Raw genomic sequence first — 19,853 nt, 5'->3', positions numbered from 1 at the left:
CTTGTATTTTGGGTGACACGCTTTCGCTCGGATGTCGCTGTCTAATGGTGAAATGCGAACGGACATGTTTCGTGGAACGCAGCTGAAACACCGATGCTGCTGAAGCGGCCTGATTGAGCTGATTAAGCGCACTCAAGCTTTCGTGTGTGTTTGTGTTTCTCTCACCCACACAAAATGCCTCTGATGGCGCACTTTTCCCGTGACCGATGGGCCACAATTATATCAAAGTGGATGGTTGGGGTTTTTTTCCTCCTTTTTCTTCTTGTTTTCCCACCCAAATACTCATGAACCGATTCGGGCGTTGTTGCAGGAGATCAACTACGACTCACCACGGGGTGGCGTGTCCGTTATCACGGAAAAGGGCGAAACGACAACGTCCTACCTGCTGATCCAGCGTGCCCGAACGACCGATACCGGCAAGTACGTGTGCTCCCCATCAAACGCCGATCCCACCACGATCAACGTCCACATCCTGAACGGTGAGCTTTAACCAACCACCCGTTACGCGTGGCCAACGAATCAACGATTGTTTTTTTTTTTTTGCACTTATTCCCTTTGACTCAACCCCTTTCTTTAGGTGAACATCCCGCGGCCATGCAGCATGGCGGTCAACTCCGGATAGGCGACCCGCTCAATGTGTTCCTGCTGTGGCTGGTCAGCTTCCTGCTCGGACGGCGATGAAAGGGCGCCCCACGGACATCCCAAACCCGTTCGGGAGAGATGCTACATCGACATGCTCGTCTGGCTGCTCGCGCTTCCAACAGTGAGGGGCCCAATTTAGAGCTAATTAGATTAAGCTGCAGCCAGCTGGTGCCAGTGGGGACGCCAGCTGACGGATGCACGGTGGCCGTGAGCGTGAGGCTAATTTAATTTGCGGTTAACTCCAAAAACGGCCAAAATGATTGCGCGAAAAAGATGTGTGTATTGTATTGTGCGCGGACGGTGCATAATTAGTCTAAAATGGGAATGCTTTCCCATTTTCCCCGTTTTCGCACGGCCAGCATTTGACTGGGTCTGGGATGCGTTGTTTTGCCGCGCGTGCGATTGATTGTTAAACATTCAGATTAAATAATTATCAGATGAGTGGGGTGTTTGTTTTTGTGGTTTTTCGTTTTTTTTGTTGTATTTGCTGCTCTCGGCGTGTACTCGCTGGTACGCGCAAAACCATGCAGGACAAACATTTAATCGAGCAAATGGAATGAAGGCGGGGTGATTCAAAAAAAAAAAAAAACAAACAAAATAAATTAAATAAATGCATTTCACAAACAAATAAATGCATTCAACGGCATCTCGGCACCCGGTGCCAGTGTGGTGTTTGAGCGCGCTCTAGGTTGTACGTTCTTCCCCCCTAATCCCGATATAATAGCTAATTGAATGAATGAAGAAAAAGAAGAAAACTAAATGGACGGTAAAAAAAAGAGCAGATCGAGGGACCGAAGTCAAATGCCAGCTGTTCTGGCCACACCGGTTGTACTTAGGTTTTGTTTTTATACGCATATGAATGCTGATATTTTTCTAATCTCGTACCGGTTTGGGGAGAAAGTGGGATTTTACACGGTTGTTAATCGAATGGACGCGTGCGGCTAGCGGAATGGTTGAGAAACAACCGAAACGGACACATGGTTCTTTGATCAATTTCTCCAAAACTCTCAAACTCATGCATGTAAACCAGGGCTGCCAGCGGGTGGAGCAAAATAAACCGGACCCGACAAAACTAAGAGTTTATGTAATGCGACAAAATAAAGATCGACATAACATGGTGCACAACGCAGTCGGGTTTTTCTCTCTTCATTGCGGATGTAGCTACGGAAATGGTTTTGCTAGAATTGGGCAAAGAAAGAACGAATAGCATTGTGGTTTACTTTTCGTCCAGGAGCGCTCAGCGCTTTGTGTATCATCTTTCGTTCAGTATTATATCACTACGCATCGGTTCTGGGGATCGGGTTTCTTTTGAATTGCTTTCTTTACAAGCAGACCTTGCTTTACGCAACGATGATGGTTTAAATTTGGTGGATTTTGGCTATAAAAAAATGGAGGTTCTAGCGCTACTCTAACAAGGTTACATAAATCATAGAGCCTATCCGTTAGAGCGCAATGTGCTCATGTGTTGGCTGCCCCAATTATTCGAATGTTAAATCTTATCTCTTTCGTATTGCATAAATACAATTGAAAGCATTATTATTTTTTTTTAAATCCCATTTCTAAGTGTGATGGCTTGTGATAAGGGAGTTTCGAGAAAAGCTCGAAATATGCCGTTATGGCACTTCAAACCGCTTTAATGGTTCGAAACGGAATCTACCTGCTCGTCGTAACAAAAAAAAGATAATATATGACGATACCATGCCCCATAAATGGTTATAATTCCTTCAAACAGGACTGTGTTTATGGTACACTTATGGTACGTTATCGATGCACGATATAACAAGAAAAAAAACGCGAAAAATAAACAGCTCCTGGCTGTTGTAGAGCTTATGTCATGCAAAATGGGATGCTTCTTCAACATCAAACAAAACGTCGCACGGCCGGACCCCAGTTGACCGGAACGCCACAGCCATTCCGGGGGGGTTTTTTTCAACCAATCCGGGGGAGATCGGGCCATCGTTTGATCACCCGTTCGTGTGCGCCTAATTGAGTGTTTTCAAAGCAAATTTTTGGCACACACACACACACACCCACGTGCGTGCATTTCAAAGCGCTCGCTGTTGATCATAATTATCTCGCACACGCACGATGATGTACGCCCACTTGAACATAGCGATCGACCGTTTGGCACTTCCGTTGGGTTACTCCATCGAGATTCCTTCACGCGGACCAACCGCGGGCTTCACCCGGACAACCACTTAGCCGTTGTAATGGTTCGGAAGTAATTTCGATGTTTTCCGGTCGAGTGAAACACGCCACCCATCGGTGTTCTCGCAACGGAAGCGACCGCACCGCGTTTCAGCCCGGTTGCGGTAGTATCATATATGTTATGCTTTCATTTACTGCCTTTTCTTCCCACGGTTCGTGTGTGTGTGTGTGTTGGAAAAATATGGGTGCCAACGTGCGGCACCACACAGGATAAGCAGGGTCGTTTTGCAGGACGTTTTTCGTCTGGGACGGTGCCACAAAACCCACGCAAACGACACGAAAGGCGAACACGTTCGGCACGTCCTTCCGATGTGACAGGTCGCGGTTACATGCCTTAATTAAGATTGCCACCGTTCGCGAACGTGGGCCCGGGTTTTGAGCGTGAAAATGGAAAGAAATTCAACCGATGCCGTCCTTCGCAGGACGGGTCCTTCGAGTATGCTTGCGCGGCACTGCCAAAGGCGCGTCTGTAATTGCAGGCCACAATGCTGCTCGAGCGATGGGAGACCTGTTGGGTGGTTTTGCTTTTCATTCGTCGCTGTTCGGAAGGAAACCGCACCAGCGTTGGCAGCTGTTACCGCCGGGGTGTCGGAACGGTTGGAAAAGTGCTTTGTTTTTCGAACCCCCAAAACGGTGGGTGAGCAATGCGGTGCCGCTCTCTTGAGTCGGAGAGCTTTCGGGCGTTTCGGGAGTTTAATCGCGAAGGGTGGGTTAAAGGAAAGCGAAAAAGAGACGGCTAATTTTACGCTTCATTACGCTCATTCGAAAACCGACCGTCATTAGAGATTGAGAAACAGGCACAGGGGCGAAAAAACGGGGCAAAACAGAAAACGCTCATTCATCGCCAAGTGCCACCTGGGTGTCGATTGATTGGCTGGCGTAAGGCGAACCGGGCGGCCGACCTTCATATGCATACTTGCGCTAGCTGTAGATACAAATCAGGGCGTCGAAGTTTGAGCAAAGGCATGCGTTCTGCTTGACGCAATTCGTAATTTCATGTTCTGTTTTTGGGGGCGGGCGAAGGACAATGCCGGCTTTCGAGTCGAGTCAGCAAGAGTGCTAGTGGTTCGGGGGTTTTTCGCAATTTATGCAACCGTTGGATCACAGATGAAGAGTTCGGTTCAAATTGGACATGCAAATTGGGCTGGCGAAAACTGCGAACGCGACCCGATTCAACGTAATCTCGGTGCGTAGTGATCGTGCCTGGCAGACAGGGCGGTTTCGGGTGCGTTCGTGATCTTGTTCTTGATGGTAATCGGTAATGGAATCGAGCTCCATGATTGCTTGCAAAGACGTGTTTCATGTTACGGCACAACTTGGCGTCATGTGGCTTAGAGGCGGGTTTAACATTAGCTGGTTTAAAGTTGCATTCCTTTTTAGTACATGTTTCAGGTTTGAAATGTTCGATAGCGCTTTTTTTCTGCGGGAAAATGTTTCCCTTTTCCACGCAAAATGTATAACAGTTGAAAGCTCAGGATTCGAAAAAGCTTTTCAAGCAATACTGCAGAGGTGGAAACGTTGAGCTTTTCCGTGAGTACTATACATGACGATTAAAACGAGAGCTTTCAAAGAGAGCTTTATGGCAAGCAAAAGCTACTGGAAGGCAAAATTTCACGTGCTGAATAACCTTGGGAGCCTTTCGCAAGTATCTTTTCAACGTTTTTGTTCAGCTAACAACTAACTTAGGACTCAGTTTTTTAAATAAAAAGTGTAAGAAACATTGATTTAGCGTATAATAAAACGAACAATTATAAACGTATCCAGCTCGATATGTTGGCTAATGTTGTATAGTTGGGCCTTAACTATTTAGAGTTTTTGAGACTCTCACAACTGGCAACATATATAATACCAGCACATCATGGTGGGTGCAATTTTGTTTCGCTTCCATCAGCACGTGCAAAGCATTACGCGTTTTGTGTTGGGAACATTTTTCTCTGGATTTGCTTCGCCTCATGCACACTCACCGTTTGTTTCTCGCCACAAACGGATTGGTACCAAGCGTCGGTGAAACGTTTCGAACCACAACGCGTTTGTAAATAGCCACCACAACGCCAGTCCCGGCGTTTCGAATGCAGGGCTTAGAAACGGTAGAGCAGTTGAGGTAAGAAAAAAAAACCGGAAAACAGGCTAAAACCCCCATGGCTCACAACGGAGGCGCTGGGGTCTCAGCCTGCATTCAGCTGCAGATTATCGGGCGAGAAGTGTTATCGGGATCATTTCGACGCTGGCGCTCGAATAGAAATGGCCACGATGGTGTCGCGGAACGGTTCTGGTTGGTGTACACGAACCAACCAGTCTGGTGGTCGTTTCGCAGTTGACGACCGTTCCGGTGTTTGCGCTCGATGCTGGTGCGGCAATCGCCCCTGTTTTCCCGGTACTGACAGCAGAAAAACACACACACAAATAGCGCACGAGCGCAAGAAAATAAGATCCGCTCACGTCAGCCATAAGAATATGAGCCATCGTTTGGGCCTCATCCCAGTGCCGGCATCGATGCGGTTATTTCACCCTTCACTGGCCGGTGCCATTTGGTGGCAATGGTGTTCGTTCCCGCAGTGCGATCAACACTCAGCCTGACGCTATTACTTACAGGCGATTATTATCGCCCGGAAACAATCGAATCCGGGATTCAGCTGGGCTGAGCTGGAGCGTTAAGGTTGGGGAGGGCGCGATGCAGATGTGCAAGCGAACCCGCATCGGGATTGGATCCGATTGTCCATGCATGTCGTTTCCGGGTGGTTATGGTGCCAGGAGCTTGTTTAGCATATGCTTAGGGGCTGATCGTTAACAAAAATGAAACGGGCCCACGTGGACACCGTGAACCACCAGGCGCCTCCATCGAGTACGGCTTTGCAGATAGAACACGTGGTTTAGATCCGTGGGAAACGCTCCGTGCGCTAGCGAATTGTTGTTCGCTGCCCAAATAGTGGCCATAAATGAGCCGTTCGAGCCGGCACAAAGCCACCAGGTATCGGTTTCGATTTGAATTGACGCAAAGTGTTGAGGTAATTGATATAAATTAAACTCCCGCCTCTGAAACTAAGCGTTAAACATCGAACGAATCCGTAGTTGGAAACAAATTATCGGTTGTGTTGATTGGTTTAAATTTGAGTAGAATGCAAATGTTAAAATTCCACAGTCGAATGGTAAAATATTCCACCGTGAATGTTATCGTTTGAGTTTATATTTTAAAAATTAATTATTAACTACAAAAATCAATCGATATCACCCATGCAAATAATGTTACGATTTCATTGCAATTAAACCGGAACCAGTGAAGTTCGGTTTGCAACGTGAATTACTTCCATTTCGCTGGATGGGTTAATTCACTTACGTGGCTATTAATCGTGATTGAATTGCATAAACCTCCGCTCTCTGCAACCTGCAAACTCATCCACGTTGCAAACTCTAATCGGAACTGAGTAGCGTGGAAAAAAGAAAATCGAAATATTTCCACGCTCCATCCAACGTAAACAAACACTGGGCTCGTAACTTCATTTGCACCGTTCCATAATTAAAGGTGGAAATTGATGAAATTAGCGATTCTGTTTAGGGCTGAAAATAGGCCAAATGGATGCAAATTGCGAAATTGATGCTCGCCGGCGTGTTTGCTTACCCATTACCATTACACCGATTGACAAACGCATTCATCAAATGGAAAAACACAAACCAAAAAAAACAACGACAACGATAACCGGCGGGCTGGCGCCTGCGAGGAGAATCATATTTATTTTACGCGTCGGTTAAGCATAAACTTGACCGTTTTATTGACCCAAAGCTCCCGGCGTCGGTATTCCGGGAGGCAACCTCCGCCTTTTTGACACATGTGCCCAATTTTATGAAGCCATCATTCGACGCACGACGCCACCAGACGCAGGCCGCTAGTGGCACGGTTCAGGTAAAATGTTGCCACCATAATGGCCGGTGAAAATATGCGACCACCGAGGCGCTCGCTGAGGTCTGCAGTTTCAGACCGCTCAGGGTGCATTTTGGGGCGTGCCGCACGTTTTTTATGCCCTTTTTTTATTTGTCTGCGCGCTCGTTGTTGTAGTAAAATTGGCGACCCAGCGGGCGAGCGCAAATATTTTGCGCATAAACCCGGCCCTACGCCAAGCCCGTGGTGACCCGAGTGACGATTGATTTACTACACTTTCGCGATAGCTGACCGTCGACCGGGCCGCCGGTTAATTATCAATTTGTGGAAATTAATTCGATGCGAGCAAAACCGTTTAATGTGCAACTTTTTTTCCCACCACAGCACCAAGCAGTGGAAGCCAAACAGGCGCTGATTAAATATTTTTATTACGTGCAGATCAATCGTTCCGTGACGGAACGCGAGTCCCCCGGTGGACGGTAATTACTCGTGGCAATCTGTGGCAACTATTTAGTGAGTGTTCACTTTCTCCAAAGCACGAGCACACGAAAGAAGTGGCTCACACAGCGCGCGCGTATAGAGAAGCTTATGGACAGCTCGGTTTTGATTGGCGCAAGACATGATAGGTGGCTATATATTATACCCGCAAGTGTCGGTAATAATTATGACCTAAGATGGCGCCATAGAAATGCGCTAAAAATACCACCCCCCAGTGTGGTCGGATGAACACATAAAATGCATAGTTCACGGTTCACCGAGCTCTCGCTCTCTCGGATCATATTTTATGCCGATCTTTTAGAGCACGCGCGACCCTGTGTTGTCGGGATGGTTGGCAAACAGTTCATTTAATAAATTTTACAACCGTTCGCGCAGCGCAGATTTCAGCGCGTGGGTGGGAAGAGACACCCACTACCACCATCACACGGCGGATGCTTCAAAACGCGGCGTGGATTCGAAATCCAAATGGCAGAATGTGAAAATTGAACGGTAGAGTTTTAGGATGGTGGCGATAAAATTTTATCGCGCATCGAGTAATGATCCTGACCCACCCACGGGATAGGTATGCGCCTGTGAGAGAGCGGTTGGGTGCAAAAAATGGCTTTCCTCGCAACGCCCCGTCCACCCCCACCCACCTGCACACATACGACCACCGCTCACTATCCGGGGTGGAGGATAGCAAACAGCAACTGGTTGCGATTCCGCGTTTTTCCGGCCGGGAATGGTGCGAAAATTTGCGGTTGAGCAACGCGCCACCGCTCGGAATTGGTTTGGGAACCATTACCGCCTTTTTATAGGGCACTGGTTTTGAGCGGGCGCCGGAATTGGGGCCATAACAGGCGCGCTTTCATGGCGGCAGGGCCGCAAACGCCCCGCATTCGATCCCCACGGGATTATGGTGCACTAAAAGTAGCGGCTTTATTCGGCAGAAAGAAGTGGAAAATTTTCACCCGAAAGTGATACAAATTTTGAAGCGCCCGCTAAATGAGCTTCGAACGAGGAACTTAAATTTGGAAGCGAATGCGCGGAGCTAACTCGGAGGAGCGCAGGCAAAAAATGAAAAAAAAACTCACCACAATATAATTCCCTATTCCTGCTGGCGCGCCGTTGCGCTGCTAAATAAATATCGCAGCAGTTTTTCTCGAACACTTTTATGATTCTGGTATGGTTCTATGATGGCAAATGTCACATGGCTGCAGGGAATGAACGAGCTTTTTTATGCTTTCTATTTTGTTTTTTACAGCAACAACTTCTTCAATCCTTTCCCAGTGCACCGACGTCGGTGGAAGCCGTCGAGTCGAGTAGATAAAAGTAAAAGCGCTTTCCCGACCGACCACCGGCACAATATACAACGGAGTGAAGGAACCCAGGAACGCCAATGGCTTAACACACGCGACCCATACGGTAAAGGGCTTCCTCTTTTCTTTTTTTTTTTTTTGCAACGTACCAAACCGTGGAATAATGGAAAACCCGATTCTAAAACTCATTCACACTGGTCGGAGCGCGACGGCGTGGCGTACGGGCGTGGGTAAAGTTTGCAATCGAATTAGAAATTGAATTGTGCAAAAGTGAAATTGAACTGCATTTATATTAAACTTTTAAAGCGAATCCCCTCACCAGCCGTCGTCGTCAGCCGTTGATTGAGCCCGCAGCCGTTGGTGGTTTTGAACGAAAGGATGCGAGGGCTCACACAAAACTCATATTCAAAACCCACTCGGCCAGTCGCCTGAATGACCGACAAAGGATGGCCGGGGATGGCGGGAAATGGTGATATGGAAAGTTTTTTCCCACAAAATTGGCTGACCCTTTGTTACGTTCTGGATGTGTGGGCGATTTTTTTCTCTCTCTCTCAATTCAGCGTGTTTGCTGTGTGTGAAAAGTGTTGAAATAAAATCAATTTTCTGGAAAAATGATAAACAATGACAACAAAATTTAAATCAACAAACTAATAAGGGCAGTTTGTTTTCTTTATGCGTACAGAAACAAGTCGGAAGCAAGGCAACTATTAAAGTAGGCGTACAAAATCACCAGCATCAGTTATGCTACTCGCCGCCAGAGCGCGCGGCAGTCGTTAAAGAGAGATGCTGCCGTTCTTGGAGCGGTGTTGTGAAGAAAAAAAGCGTCCGAGATGAAAAATGCATTTGACCTTGGGCAACCGTTTATGATTGGAAAGCTGAAACCGGTCGCAGTTGGCTGTATGCCACCGGTAGTATATTTAAGGTATACTCGTACTCGGTGGACTGTAGAACGAAAAACCCTTCTGCATGGGTTGTGTTTCGACAGTGTTGTTCCTCGCCAGGAGGATCGGGACCTTGACTAGGAGAGAACAAAAAAATACAGTTCTACCTCTAGAGCGTAACGGAACGCATTCCGCATGAGCTTATCTGGTGCCGTGCCGCTCGGTGCTGCCGTCGAGTATCCTCGCCGGGAATAACTAAATAGCCAACGCGGCTCTGCCTTTGCCCAAAATGCAAATGAAGAGTGACCGTAACGAAGCGCACCTTCTGGAAACGCAGTGACCCGTTCGGTTGTAGCCAGCCGGGATTACCGGTGTGTACTCTGTGCTAAAATCACTGTTATTCATTCCGGATGAGAGCGGCTGCGTGTATGTGTGTGTTGGGAAAACAGTGACGAATCGGGAAGGCATGCTTTTGCTACTTGGTGAAGCGTTCACGCGGCTACTATTATTTGTAATCCGAAAATCCGTCGGATGAGCTCGGTTTGGTGTGTTTTAAAATTAATTTTCTCAACGCTACCAACGTGGAGTCTGGTGCTTTTCCTAGCAACACCCTTTCAACGATGTGAATTTGACGTGTTGTTTTGTTTCTCGGCAAATAGCGCCCTTTAGGGGATAGATCCTCACCACCGGGCTCCGAATGGGCCTTTTTTCCCTGTATTTCGTTTGTAGGAAAGCCCTTTTCGAACGGCTCTATTCATGCTCCGGGCTGCAGTCCACTAACAGGTGCAGTATTGACGAACAAATGGGAAAGTATGCTAATTCACTAAGACTATTACGGGCGATCCATTAAAGAGCATTGTGCGTCCATAATGGAGCATTTTATTAGCTGAGTTTTGTTACGTTTTGTGTACAGCACTTTGCGGCATGCAGTTGTTTTCCCTTTTTTCCCACGTACTATAAGCGACACATAATTCGCACACGTGCGCTTTTGTGAAACTAGGCGATTTACATGCAGATCGAATCACCATTTGCGAGTGTATTTTCACATCGTGTATGGAGAGCTTTTCTCTCTCCATACGCATCGACGCTATCGAGGGATAAGGGATTATGTTTTTTTAGAGGGTTTCATCATTTTTTACAGCGTTTGATGTACGGGCATAGGATAGGGCATCAAGATCAAAGGAATAAATTGCCGATGTAGTATACCCTTTTTTGAACATTGTTATGGGGTATAGATCCGATCGAGCCTGGTATGGAATGCCTCACGCCAACGCATGTCGTTGGTTTCATCTTAACAAAAAAAAAGAGTTTCATAGGAGGGTAAAAATGTCCATCATGTTCATATTGGCCTACATTGGCCGCAGTTATTAGAACTCAAACAACATCTCTTTGAATACTCCGTTTCGCTGCTAATTGTTGGAGTTTTGTGGCGTTTGTTTTCGATATGCTTTATTGATGGGATAAATTTGGAAAATCGCCATTTAACTGGCAGCCCGTTTATCAACCCTCACGTCCCACTCAGCATGTCCCAGCCATAAACGCGACACTGCTGAGCTTAAAGCTTCCACCACCACAAGCAGATTCGGTTTCAAATCTCCACCAGTCTGAGGTTTTTATTTGCAAGAAACTGGAAGCAAAAAAAAAAGCTCCACCTCAAAAGGCACCTCGAACCAGAGCGCCTGCGGATAAAAACGCCTCCAACGGATCGACGTGAGTGAGCGAGCGAGCGAGCGTAATCCTTCGGTTAAAGCAAACAGCGTTACGTCGTCCTACCTTCGGCACCAGGGCGTGTAGTTGTTGCGCTTCTCGCGGCTCACATTATGCAGCCCGATCCCGACGTCATGTTCAGAAGCTTATGTCGCGCGGCTACCGAGAAGCGGCATGCTCCAATCACTCCAGCTTGGGTGCGGGTTTTTCCTCGGGTTTTCCACGGTCCAGTGGTTTGGTTTGCTTTGCGCTGCTTTTCGTAAAACACTGTGCCACCGCTTTTCGTTGCACGCGTGCCTGCCTGCAGAACCATCCAGCACAACAAATCGGTTGCATTGTCATCCCTGGCGAGCTTATGAAACGTGCATGCGTTACAAAGCGCGCCATGTTGCACGGGGGTTGCGCTATTTTTACTGTCCCCGTTGGTCCTCGTTCGTCCCCTTCGTAGCGTCCTGGCCAGGTTATTTTCGTGCATGCATTTATTTATTTATATCAGGCTCAACTCAATCTCGTTTCACTGGTTACGTTTTATAGCCCTCGTTCTAGCCCTCGCTGGTCGTGTTGACTGGTGATGGCGCTGTTCCCGCTGCTCGCTCAACCCGTACCGTGGACGATCGCTCGTTTGTTTTGCGATTTCGGTGCCGGGCTGTCCTTGCTGAGAGAGAGAGACAGCGAAAAAAAAAGCGAATCATCGCAATTCACTCGTTTTTCCCACGAGAAGGAGAGAGAGACCCAGCGATACCACGGACTGGACCAAATAGATCACCCCCGAACCCAAGGCACCAAGTCCGGCGGCGAGGGAAATCATGGCATTTTCATTTCGCCCGAAACCCATGCCACCGCTTTGGGCAATTTTCGGGGGGACAACCCCCAACAGGGGCTTTGGCTCGAGGGTGTGATGCGCTGCCGATGATTCGATATTCTGATGTGCACACATTTTTATCACTCTTTTATTTTATTGCCCCAGCGTGGCGTCCCAACCATTCGTCGGCGTTTTGGTCACTTGGACCGGTGGTGGGGTGTTTTTCTTTTTGTTCGCGAACCAACCCACCGGTCGACCGGTTTTGATGGAGGAACTGCGCGCGCTGATAGCAGCTTTTGACAAATAATCTTCTCAGCGTGGGGTGGACTCTTCTCGTGCGGAGTATAACGAGGCTCAGCGCGCGATTGCAGCAAACTGGCAGGGAGAATGAAGCACCATCTGGGTGGAATTCATTTCTATCGTTGATGGAGCGCCATTTCTACTAGCGCCAAGCGTGGGACATGATTTGCGCGCATTATTTCTCCGTCTCGATACGGGGCTCGATTTGATTTAGCGAGCGTGCGCTGTTTCCCGGCCAGTTGGATGCTAAATGAAGCCGTTCTCTGACCAGCAGCAGCTGCTGCTGCTGCTGCTGCTACGACGAGAAGATTCATTTCATCTCGTGTGGCGTTGGGGGGGCGAAAACCGCCGGGATGCATTTTTCGAACCCCAAACACCGGGGGTGTATTAGTCACGTCTCGTGGGTGGATCACGTGAGACTGGAACGAAATGATTCCCAACGTGTAGGATGTACCGTTTTGAGGAAACTATCCCGGAGAGAGTTTGTTTTCTAAGTCATCCGTTAATTTGTGCGCGTGTTTGAGCTCGAATATTTATCTTTTTCCCCGCGTGGAAATCTGTCCGTCTTCTTCCAACGCAAAATCAACCCATCATCAGCCGCATGTCAAACGCGTTGCCATGGTAACGAAACTGTCAAGGACTTGCGAATTGAGGCCGGCACGATGGGCGCTCTCTCGATGCGGAAAGTTTATGCATTTTCCGTGTGTTTGTGTTGTTTCACCCCAAGCGGGTTTGTTTTCTTTCGTGTTCGATTGCGCGTTCCTAACCTTGCGTCGTAAACTCGCAACTCGAGCATCGCTTGGCTATCAAAATCTTAATTTAGCGCCATCGTCCGCCACGACAAGTCCGCCATCCGAAACTGTCGCGAAACTGATGAAAATTATCCTGTTAGAACTTCCCGCTACAAGTTTCAGTTTCGCGCGCGCGCACACGTGTGTGTGTGTGTGTGTGTCCTGCCAGTTCCCACTCCGCTGGAGGCAGCGAGTGGCCCTTAAACGTCGCCCAAGCTGACCCAAGTGGAGCGTGTTTTAATGAGATAAGTTATCAAACTAATTCCCCCGGCCCTGGTAGGGCGTTTTTGGCGCCCTCCTTTGGTGACCTTTTGTTGTGCCCCGCGCAGGGACGAGGAAGGACTCGCTGATCCATTCGTTTTTTTTTCGCTCCAACTCTGCATTTTCACACGAGAACGACGCTTCCTGTGGTGGAAGTTGTGCGCTTGCGGATGAGTGAGAACGAAGTGGTCGAGAGCTGCGAATAGCCAGTGGAAAAGAAGCTGGACCATGCTCGATATTTACGGTGGCAGAAGCAGGAAACGATGCCGCACGTGAACGAGGATTACGGCGAGGTACATGATAACCCCACCCGCACTAGGGGTTGGACCGGGAAATGCTTAAAAGTACCGCAGCTTAGTCGTTTCCGGTGCAACGACACCCGATCCAATGCGGATGTGGGCTTAGCCTGGTCTCTGAAGCATTAGCATTTTTCGCACTCGCTGGACATTACCCACATCGAGCTGGGTTGGACAAGTGGCAGCCGGCAGAGGCAGGCGTAAATACGAGTCCGACTCTCGAGCATGCCGATACATTGAGCAGGAATGTTAGCATACCGTATGCTGGCGTTCGCTTTCTTTTATCATCTCCCGTGCGTGCACATGCCAAAGAGCTCAATCGCATGGTTGCAGACATTCTTCTGCCGCAGACAGTTGAGCTCCGGCTGCCTACATGGAGCAATTTTTCGCAAAACGATCGCAAACGAAGTGACACCGACGGTCTCACAGGAACCACATCACCCCTGAGCCAGAAGTTAATTGAATCCAATAACTAGCAATTAATGCGACCACGTGGAAGTGATTCGGTCCGTGTGTGGCCTCTCGGGGGAACAGAACTTGCATGCTTGATTCGGTTTAAAACCCACCCGCCCAGACGGATGCCAATGACCTAGTGACAACGTGGCACTGGGACTGGCCCGGACATTGTGCGATTAATGAATTCCCAGAAGTTCATCATGCCCAGCAGCCATGCAAAAGGTGCCCGGTTCGCCGTGGTGGGTTTGGTTTTGACAAATAATCAGCTCGGGTGATGGGGAGAGGCAAGAGAAAAAAAAGCCAAAAAAAAAAAGGAAAAAATAATATGGAAAGCAAAAGGACGATGGCACGAGCCATTCGCCTCCGGATGGTGGAATGCTTGTGGGATGCCATAAATTTAATTACCGTACAGATCGTAAGCCAGCGCAAAACGTTCACCCGAACCGTGCATGCATGCATGGTAGAGAGCTGCAAGAGGCAAGAGTTATGATGGTGAAAATAACTTCCTTTTAGGAGGACGGAATGTCCTGGCACCGCCGTACCGTCCAAAAACAACTAAAATCGTAATATTCTGCCAAAGCTCGCTGTGTTCGAGAGCGGGACGACAAGCTGGGATGTCAAAACGGGGATGAAAAGAGTGAAATGAAACATCCCGTCGGAAACTTTGACTTCTCTTTTGCTGCATGCGTGTGTGGTTCAAAAAGGGGAGTATTGGTGCGTGGCAAGGACGGTCCTTTTGGACAGTCGACCGGCTTCTGTTGGGTAGCCTGTGTTTGACATGTTTTCCGCTCGACCGAACTCTTCGGGGCGAAGGAAAGGCGTCTTTTATGCGCTCGAACTAACCGATTTGTGGCCGGGAGCGCCCGGGCGGTCGGAATGCCGGTGACACGGGCAAGGGTGACGATTCCAATGTGAAAGCTTTTCTCCTCGCTGTGCCGCGTTTGGTTTGACTTTTTATCCCTTTTCTAAACCGGGCCGCGCTCGATTGCGGCGTCGGTGCTGCAGCGTGGAAGGACCACGGGCAAAATGGTTAAATTGCCGAGACACGTGGCCGAGATGGTGGCCGGGCAGAAGAGAAAAGTAAATGAACGAACGTCTGGGGAGGGCTTTTTTTCGTCCTTTTTTTCTACCGTACGACGTACGATGGGGTAGACAGCCCCCGTTGGATGACAGCCGCTCATGTAAGTATGATAGACGGAGCCGGCTTGTCGCGTTGGAAAAGGGTGGAAAAGGCGCAAAGTGATCGCAATCACAATTCCCTGCAATGGCTCGCGTGTTTCATTGTCACATGGTGTTCGGAAGCATCCGCCATACATGCGGGAACAATCGAAAGTTTGAATTCTCCACTTGGCGTGATGTTTTCGATGGTTTAACGGTGACAATTCGCAGTTGACGCGTTTGCTGACAATGCTGCGTTGGAAGGGATTTAGCTGTAAAGTGTATGTTCAAATGGGAAGTTGCAAACCGCACGCTATCAAAACGTTCTTTCAATGGTACATTGATGTTATGATAGCAGCGATCAGGACAAAATGTACATGCACTAGGCTAGAAACAGAGGGAATGGCTTTCATTAGGCGTGCTGAAACTTTTGATGGAATTATTTTTGTATTCATTTCCGATGTCAGCACTGATAACAATATACGATCAATAACCCCTGCACAGTTTTGCCCGAGTAGTGCATTGAGTGAGCATCTATTGATTAGGGCAGTTTTGGTGTTACTTTATTCCTCCTCATTTGCCTTGCGCGCTGTAACTTCTTCACTCTTTTTCAGATTCTTGAGATTCTTTTACCCTTTTTCTTAAATTGTAATAACTTTATAAATTATTACAAATTTTCGAAAAAAGGAAATGCCCACCAACGATGGATTATGTAAAATTATAGAACTACGATGATTGAATTATGTATTTTTGAACTAGAAATTTAGTTTTGGTGTTTTGGAATACGGCAAGGTCGTCTGTAAAATAAAAATAAAATTGAACTTTTCGACTCAAGTGAGGAGAGTGCAAAATTTGTTGTTCGCGCAGAAGCGACTCCGGTAAAAAGTTACACAAAGCAACTAGACATTATTATGACACTATGAATAGAATTCTTTGCTCTAGGTGAAAGAAAATATCTTTGAAAATTTAATTAAGTTATATTTAAAAATATAGAATTCATTGATATTGAGAACAACAAAGTAGTTTTTAAGTAATGGTCTGAAATACTGAGCCAAATATCATTATTTTTGTATTAAATCTCAACAAAATACAGTACAAACTTATAATTTTATGAAATTTAGAGTACTTTTTTTCCAAAACACAAATAAAAAAGGGTGACAATTTTTTGCCCCATTAAGTCAAAACCAAAAGACTGTGAAGGGGTTACTTTTGGGACTATTTGCTTTAGAAAATATGTGAGTGCTTATGAATTTGTAGAACGTGAGATATTATCGTGGAAATGTGGAACGTTTTTCACATGAAAATGAGTTTTGCGTGAAATTTACGTCATCGCTGACTTATGTTGAAAAAAAGAGCTCGAAAAAGTGTTGCGTTTCGGAAAAGATATGCTTCTTGGAAGGTTTTTGGTTTGGAAGGTTTCCCGCTTTTCACAAGCATATGAATATGAATGCGTTTAATATGAATGCGTTGGAATAGGTTGGAATGTCATGCATTTTGCAGCCGTTAAAGCTATTTTCAATCGTTTTAGCTATTCCTAAGCCAAGCGGATGCATGCATAAAGCTATTTCGGGAAATCTAGCATATTTACATTTCACAAAACCAATGAACATTCCACTCGACAAATCAACAACATACACAAAAAAAAACCACCCAAAAATTGCAGTTGCACCACACTAAATAAGTGCACTTTAATGCCGATCGCAATGCAAAACGTTCCGTTTAATCTTGTTGGCATCATAAAATCGTGCCCCACTCTGTGTCGCTCCGGATGTTAAAATTTATCAACACTGCTGGTGCATTTCGCACAGCCATCGGACCCGGCCAGGATGCATCCCTATCCGTATCGCTGCATTCGCTATCTGCCCGCCATCGCACGGTTCGATGCAACGCCCAAGAATACCGTTCGGAATTATCTCTTATCCCTAGCCCCAACGCTAACCAACGTGTAAGTGGAACTGTGAACCACCGTTCGTGCCATTCGCGCGCGGGCATTCACACACATCGAACCCACCGACACGGAGCGACGCAGAAGCAAATAAAGTTTACATTTATAACTGTCGTATTATCCGGCTGCGCGCGTGTATCATTCGGGTTCGAATTTATACGAGCGATTACCGGGGAGTCTCGCCGGAGGGATTTCAACCGTACCGGGTACGGCCGTGACCGTACGACCCGTTTCGGATCGCATGCAACCACCGGGTGCGGATTTGGGCTAGGCTTTGGGCTTTTAAAATTGTCACCAGTAGCGTGCCTCAGCGGGAGTGAGTGTACGATTCGCGAGCTTTTGAAAACCACCCGGAAGCGGACTGCGACAACCCGGGACCGAAGGACCGGGAACCGAATGCTCATCCTTCGCAAGGACGCGCGCGCGCGCGCGTTTGCCGACGAAAAGCAAACGACAACCGTTGACGACGACGACGACGACGACGACGATCGGCTTCCCCGGGGGGCTGGATCCGTTCTGATAGTGTGGATTATGGTTGACACTCGTAAACTCGGCTATTTCGGGAGCCTACACTACGACCGGCAGTGCCCTTTTGGGTTGAGCCGATCGACCGAATGGATTACAGTCGATTGTGGGGTTCGAAGTCGCCATCGCCACCATCGCTCTACGCCCTACGGCCACTAATGGGATCGTGGATCGCACCCGCTCAAAGTGCGGCCGTGGATTCCGGCGAGTCACCCTTTTTGGTCCGGACAAAACCACAACCACTCGACAGAAGGTTTGCGCGCGTTCGTTATCGACGTAACACGATCTTGACGGAAGATGGAAACAACAGATTGGAAACTTTTAATGAGATGATATAAAGGATTTAAAGTTGCGAGGCCGTGGCGAAGCGTTTTTAATGAGAAACACCCCCGTTGTTGTTGCTGGCTCGCACGCCCGACGACGCCACTTGTAGCGCTTTATGTTGCATCGCGCCAGCGAGAGCGAGCTGCTTAAGCGTGAACCGGAACTTCCGGTGCAGGGGCGCTAGTTGTTGGTGGAAGCATTTCCACAAAGCAAAACTTCTAGTTCCCGTAGAGTGGGTTAGTGGGTTTTGCTCGGCAGTAATAGCATCCACCATTCGAGCGGTTTGATGTGCACCAATAGTGGGTGCTGGAAGCTGTGAAATCTTCGCAAAGAACCAGTTAATCCTGTGCTGTACATGCACAGGCTAAAGGGCTAAACGAATTAGAATTTAAATCAATAAAACGTACAGCGAGGGATTACTTTAATCTCGAGCATAAGTTTTTTGGCCAAAAAAGCCGCGCAGCTTAGTGTTTTGATGGGAAAATTATGGTTTGAATTAGTCGTAATAAGAAAAGAGCTTTTTACAAAAAGTTTATTTGCAAGCTTTGCTACGGTGTTCTTTGCACATTTCCCCCTTTTTTTTTTGGTATTCCATTATTAAGCCGACGAAAGCTAATCTTCACACTGCTTTTACTCTGTTTAGTGCCTTAATGGCCGTCGAAACAACGTCGGGAAGCTCTTACAAAATCGCCACTCCTCGATTTCGTTCTGCTACGAAACTGCGTTTAGCTTAAAACATTTTAACCAGCGTTTTTTTACCCAAACCATACTCCCATCACCAACGGACTCAACGAGCGAAAGCTAAAGTTCATGATTACCTTCCGTTCGGTTCCGGCCACGTCGTCTCCGGTGCACCGTAAAGTGAGCTTTTCCATCCATCGAACACTCCATCAAACGAGTGGAATGGGCAATCCCAACCGGATAGGGATAAGCAAATCGAAATAGTTTACTCATCGCTTGCCCGGGAAAAGGCCACACTGAGCCTGCCCACTTTACACAGGCTGGATCCCTGGGTGTGGAGCTTTCTTGATGGCTTCCGAAGGGACGCACTAACACACACGCACGTACACACATACACTCAGCCTCAGACAGACGTTTAAGTGATGGGCTCTCGCTGGGACGAAGGAACCAGCACTAATGGTAGCACAAAAAAAAAATAAAACGCCGTGCTCGGAAAGACGCGGATGGAAAATGAAGTGCTTTGTTCTGGCGTAGATGGAGCGGTGTTGGTGGTGCTGCTGGTCGTGGAAGTGTGAATTTCCCACCCACCCGGTTGCGGTGCTCTCTCTTTCTCTCTCTCTCTCTCTCTCTCGAATCACCATTTCGAGCGGCCAAGCAATCGATCGAGAAGCAAGCGCACGAACGAAGGAAAAGCAGTAGCCCAAAAAAAAAGCGAGCCTTGAAGCCTTGCTTCATTAGATCATTGTTGTGCTCGCCGGGCGGATCATGAATCGAACGAAAAGAGCCGTGGGTGGGTGGGTGCGTGGGTGGGTGAAAAAATACCAAACACCACCCATTCACCCCACGGAGCTGGGTGTGAAGTAAATGCGCTTTATGAGAGGGCAATGATTTGGGAAGCGCAACAACAAAAAAAAGAAAACCCTACCCTGAACGAAGGCTTTGGGTGGCATTTTCTTTTTCTCTCTCTCTTTTTTTTGCTCACCCACCCCCGGATGCGGACATAATGTGGCTTATCGTGCGGGTAAAGCTACGGGGACAGAGCTGCGGTTTTCACTTCTTATTTTGGCCTCGGGGGCGTGGGAAGGCGATTTTTGTCTTCCCTCTTAGCCGTCGATTCTTAGCCGGGCTGCCTTCCCCCATTATTCCCTGCACGTCCGTGGGTTTGTGTGGGGGTGTTCCGTATTTTTAATCCTGCAAGTGACCGAG

The 19,853-nt window shown here is 47.7% G+C and overlaps 1 protein-coding gene across 1 annotated transcript in view; it reads left to right on the top strand.

Moving 5' to 3' along the window:
* Positions 1-1,750, top strand: part of LOC128726679 (zwei Ig domain protein zig-8-like) — a 56,267-nt gene extending 54,517 nt beyond the window's left edge. Inside the window, exons 7-8 of the mRNA XM_053820499.1 lie at positions 311-479; positions 578-1,750. Of these exons, the coding sequence (XP_053676474.1) occupies positions 311-479; positions 578-681 (273 nt within the window). The 3' untranslated portion in view covers positions 682-1,750. The remainder of the gene's footprint in view (positions 1-310; positions 480-577) is intronic.
* Positions 1,751-19,853: the final 18,103 nt, after the last annotated feature.

This window comes from Anopheles nili, chromosome 3, assembly GCF_943737925.1.
Source record: "Anopheles nili chromosome 3, idAnoNiliSN_F5_01, whole genome shotgun sequence".
Taxonomy (NCBI): domain Eukaryota; kingdom Metazoa; phylum Arthropoda; class Insecta; order Diptera; family Culicidae; genus Anopheles; species Anopheles nili.
The sequence above is the reverse complement of the archived record's forward strand: the minus strand, read 5'-3'. Positions and strand labels throughout refer to the sequence as shown.